The 4,893-nt window shown below is 47.4% G+C and overlaps 1 protein-coding gene across 1 annotated transcript; it reads right to left on the reverse strand.

Moving 5' to 3' along the window:
• Nucleotides 1-1,096: 1,096 nt before the first annotated feature.
• On the reverse strand, nucleotides 1,097-1,943 carry LOC136458724 (uncharacterized). Its single transcript, XM_066458648.1, has one exon. The coding sequence runs from the start codon at nucleotides 1,818-1,820 to the stop codon at nucleotides 1,299-1,301; it is 522 nt and encodes a 173-aa protein (XP_066314745.1). The 5' UTR covers nucleotides 1,821-1,943; the 3' UTR covers nucleotides 1,097-1,298.
• Nucleotides 1,944-4,893: the final 2,950 nt, after the last annotated feature.

The raw sequence follows: 4,893 nt of genomic DNA on the forward strand, positions 1-4,893 counted from the left end.
CGAAAACAGGCCGACAAAGTGGATTATCCAAAAAAGAAAAAGGAAAAGGGTCACAGACTGGATTACGTACGTGCTGGGAACGGGCGCCACTACCTGTGTAGAGCACCGGCAAGTAATCACTGCTGTTACTTTTGAGTTTTGAACCTCCATCAATTTGGCCGTGGTAATTGTGGTAAGCTTACACCATGGACAGACAGGCTCAGGTAACACCGTAATAGCCTGTTTAAGAAAGCTAAAGGTTGTATTGTATTAGAAGCCAAACACAGGTAGGAACGAACTTTTGTTGGCTTACGTACATAGAATGCTAATACCAGAGGTATTGTTATATATGTTCAATCTATTCAAAACATAATTAAAGAGTAAAGTTCGTGGTCTGTCCTCGAACTTGTGAAGGTGTGTCATAAAGTATGCTTTTGAGCTAGCTTTTACAATCGGCCCACAGAACGAAGGTGGCTTGTGAAAAGCAGAAGCTCGATTAAACTGACCCTTAGACGCTTGCTAATCAAACATCTGACCTTGACAGCCGTCTTCAGGATGAAATGAAAAGTTAGATCAGACTCAGAGAGGAAGAAGGAACGGATGGGCTCAGGCAGTGCCCGAATTAACGTGACACCGTAGATCGATGAGGACGCGTCCGCCGCGGTATCGTTTGTTACGGGAGCGTGAAAACGGCGGGCCACTTGCGCAGGTCGACTGTTTAATTTCTAGCAGTTATCTGATCTACCAGGCCCCGGTGACCACTAGCCCCTGACGTACGTGACAGTAAACCGTTGCTAGGATGTACCACTTGACCGTCCCGTTGCTTTCTGCTCGAGGTAACCCGTGTGAAAGGGTAAGGTACGAGCAGCGCAGCCAATGCAAATGCTCGCTGCTGATGCATGCATTCGCCGCCGTGGCTGCGTGGCAGGTTTGGCTTCCCGTTCAGAAAACTAAAAGCTTGAAGATGAAGCGATAGCGCTGAGGCGATAGAGACGAAGTGCTCATGAACTAAGAACATGAGCTGCACTACTTCTTCAGTAGAGACTAGAAACTCGAACGAAATTAATTAAACCATGCTCCCATGTAATCATTTTGGTACTGAACCACCAGGTATATATACGAAGATCTAAATATATATACTGAAGAGAACTATATATGTACAGACATGGCCGCCGGGTGAGCAACGGCAACGTATCATGCACTCCTCACCTGAAACGGCAACTGGCCTAGGAAACTTAGGTGCTAGCTAACAAGTTGCTCACGTCTAACTTAATATACTGCTACTAAGCAAACGGACTCCAGCATTCAAGCTAGTGGTGTCACGCCACTGCTGTGGTGCGCTCAAACCTGTTCTCCTTTATCGGCGGGAGCATGGGCCTCCGCGCGACCCGGCTCCATGCCGGGCTTGCGCCGCCGCCACCGCAGCTCCCGGCCCGTAGCTCGCCTTTGAGCAAGGCCATCCTGGCCTTGCGCTCCCCCCGCGCGCTCTGCGCTTTCAGCCTCGCCACCAGCGCCTCCGCGTCCTTCCTCCTCATCACGATCTTCACCGTCAACACCGCCTTGCCGGCCAGGGCCGGAGCCGCGCCGTCGCCATCACCACCCGCCCGCAGGGCTCGTCCCGCACGAGGACGCCCCGCACCCGTCGTTTCCTCCTCAACGTCGCCGTCATCGTCGTCCCGCCCCTGCTTGCGCGCCGTGGCCACCACGCGGCGGCTCGGCGTGGCAGGAGGCGCTGCCTCGGTGACGACGACGTTCTCGGAGCGCCTGCGCCCGGTCCCGGCGCCCCTCCTGCCGGTGCCGGTGGCCTCGCGGGACGCGCGCGGCGGCACGGTGTTGCCCATGTCTGTGCGTGCGTGCGTGGAGCGAAACTGGCCAAGTGAGGGGTTACGAGGGGAGTGACACGAGATGGTGGTGTTCGGAACTCGGACGGTTCCTCGGCCGTGCTTTAACTATTGTAGCGTCACGAAGCGGAGGACTTGTTCAGACAGGGTAAAAGGGGACGTGTGCGCATCGCGGCACGGATAAGTTTTCCCGTTCTCGTGGGCCTGAACGGAAGCGCGGGAACTAAAGGCCCGTTTGATTGAGACCCTATCAGGCAGGTTCAGGCATCAATCTCAGTCTCGACGTCTAAAATCGAACGTCTACGATAAGATGTGGCTGTGTCAGGGAAACCGTCTCTAAATGCCTAATAATTCACGTACTAGAGCATCATTATACTTCTTCGTTGCGAATGAGTCTGCGGTCCAGTCGTAGGGCTGTCCAGGAACTCTGTTGATCACATCTTTTTCTGATTTTTTTTTCAGAAAATTTAGGGTATACACAGACTTGTGCATTCGGTGGTACTACGCGTTTTCCACACACCGGAGACGACGCCTCCTAATCTCTTCTTTACGTATGTACGGACGCGCACGCATACGTGTGCATGTGGTGTGAGTGTGAAGTGTGTGAGTTGTGTGCATCTAATTTGTACTTGATAAAAAAATTATACTTCTTCGTTATCAAGAAATGTTTTTTTAAGACATAAGGGAAGGCACTTTATCCATTCCTTGTTTCAATCGGTGTCGAATAAAGTTTCAAGTTGCCCAACCCTTATACATATATATTTTTTTAATCTAGATAGAACCTTTGAACCGGTCTATAAAGTTTTTTTTTGCGACGAACCGGTCTGTATAGATTGTGACGGCCTCAAAGTAGCTCATTAAGGCACTAACTAAGGGCCTGTTTGGAACGAAGGAATCCAAAATGCAGGAATAGGAAAAAACGTAGGAATAAGATATGATGAAAAGTGAAAAACTACGGGATTTCAAAACACAGGAACATAAAATTTAGGTTGTTTGGAACACAGAAATTTATAACATATAAATTGCAACATGTTAGGCAAATATGGGTACTAATTACTATATCTATTAGGCACGGATATGACCCCACCATGTTCTTCTCGTCTTAACTGTTCTTTTTTCCCTCCACTTCGTCACTGTGGTCCATGCTCATGATGCTATGCTCCCAGATGACACCTGCCGCCATCTCGTAATCAATCATTTGCTCGAGCAATCACGAAGGAAAAGAAAACAAAGGATTGGAGTGGATTCTTTTCTTCCCATGAAATCGGCATCTAGCTATAGGAATCCAAAGGAAAGGAAATCTCAATTCCTCCATTCCAAACACACTCAAAGGAAAGGAAATCTCAATTCCTCCATTCCAAACAGACCCTCAAAGGTTTCCTTTCCTCCGCTTCTTCGTTCCTACGATTTTCCTTTGAAAATCCTCCAATTCAAATAGGCCCTGATAACTGCAAACTGCCAATGAATCTCGCAACACATATTTGTTATTATTATTTTTGAAACAATGAGAGCCAGCACGTCTTTTGGAGCCAAAGTTAGTGCGGCGGATTTGGTCGGTGACTATTATCTCGCCATATATTGCTGCTACATTAAGTTAAGCGAATTTAAATACAATTGCCAATTGTTTGGTCATGGGCTTATGGCAACGATTGTGCCAAGGTTCTCGGAAACAAACGTACCCTAAATGCCCAATAATTCACTTACTACAACATAATTGAAGTATGTGTTTGTTTTGGGATGTTTTGAGATAAGATGATTCTATCCTTGATTTCTATGATGGAATGGTCATATCCTGTATTCCATATTTGGTTAAGAAGGATAGGTCCATCTATGTTTTTTTGTTTAGTTGGGTGACTGAACTAAATAGGATGGATATGGATCGGACACAATCAATCATTGTTACGAGAACCACTTGTCATCCTCTCATCCACCTCGCTTCTCTCGATTTTTTTCCTTTTGTTGCCCGCCACCCTGCTCTATCCGGCCACCGTGGTCTCGGCCAACGTGCTATCCATGTCACTCATCACCCCGCCTCCTCCCGACCGCCCCGCCTGTGGGGCTACGAAACGTCGCTCGCACCTACACCGCATCGCCACCTATTAAAGTATTACAGTTGTACAAATTTTGAATAAGAAATTAAGCATATATAATTAGTGTTCCTGCTCACAAAAGTGCTACTACCCGTTCTTATGCATGTCATAATCATTTGGTACCTAACAAACAAATAAACACAAGGGTGAGTAAAAAATACTTAGCAAGTACATTTAGAACCAGAGGAAGAAATACCACGTGTGAATTCATGAAAAAAGAAAACAGAATATCTATGAAATAGTAGTTAACGACTGAAGCGGACAGTACTGCCCATTGGCAATGGTACTGAAGCCAGAACCGCCAGATGGCCTGACCCTGACCGACCGCTGAACTGTCCATGCCCGCGGCGCAGTTCCCGGCGTGGGTGAAGGAAGAGGAGCCCTTGTGCATGATGCTCTCCGTTCTAATTGATAAATTGAAAATCAAAGACCAACCCGATCGTTTTTGTAAGAAATGATCCATGAAAACATATATATATATATATATATATATATATATATATATATATATATATATATATATATATATATATATATATATATATACTGTTTTGTTATTTTGCACCTGGGTGCATTATGTGTACAGAATGCACACAGGCCAACCGGCGCGCCTGGGCCAGGCCGAGCCGCTGACCGATTTGCCCCCAGGCCAACCGCCGACCCATTTGCACCCAAGCCAACCGACGTGCGAATTAATCAGCATGTCTTGACTGCGCCCCACCAACTCCCACAGCAGTTCCTCTTTTCCCACCGATTCTTCTCTTCGTCTCTTCATCTTCTCTCTGCTGCTTCGTTTTTTCTCTCTGCTTCTGTTTTTCTCCGCCGCTTCGCTGCACGCGGTTTTCGGATTTCCGCCGTGCACTTGCTCCTCATTGTCGGAGAAACTTGCTGTCGTTGTTGTTCGAAGGTCCACCTAGAGGAGGCTCTCGCGGTCGTGATTCCCCTTCCTTCGACCCCACGGTTCGTGTAACTACGCCATTGTT

The sequence above is a fragment of the Miscanthus floridulus genome, chromosome 6 (assembly GCF_019320115.1).
Source record: "Miscanthus floridulus cultivar M001 chromosome 6, ASM1932011v1, whole genome shotgun sequence".
In the NCBI taxonomy this organism is placed as follows: domain Eukaryota; kingdom Viridiplantae; phylum Streptophyta; class Magnoliopsida; order Poales; family Poaceae; genus Miscanthus; species Miscanthus floridulus.

What these genes read in the sequence shown, in the direction of transcription:
- LOC136458724 (XM_066458648.1), bottom strand. Translation starts at nt 1,820, where the DNA reads ATGGGCAACACCGTGCCGCCGCGCGCGTCCCGCGAGGCCACCGGCACC.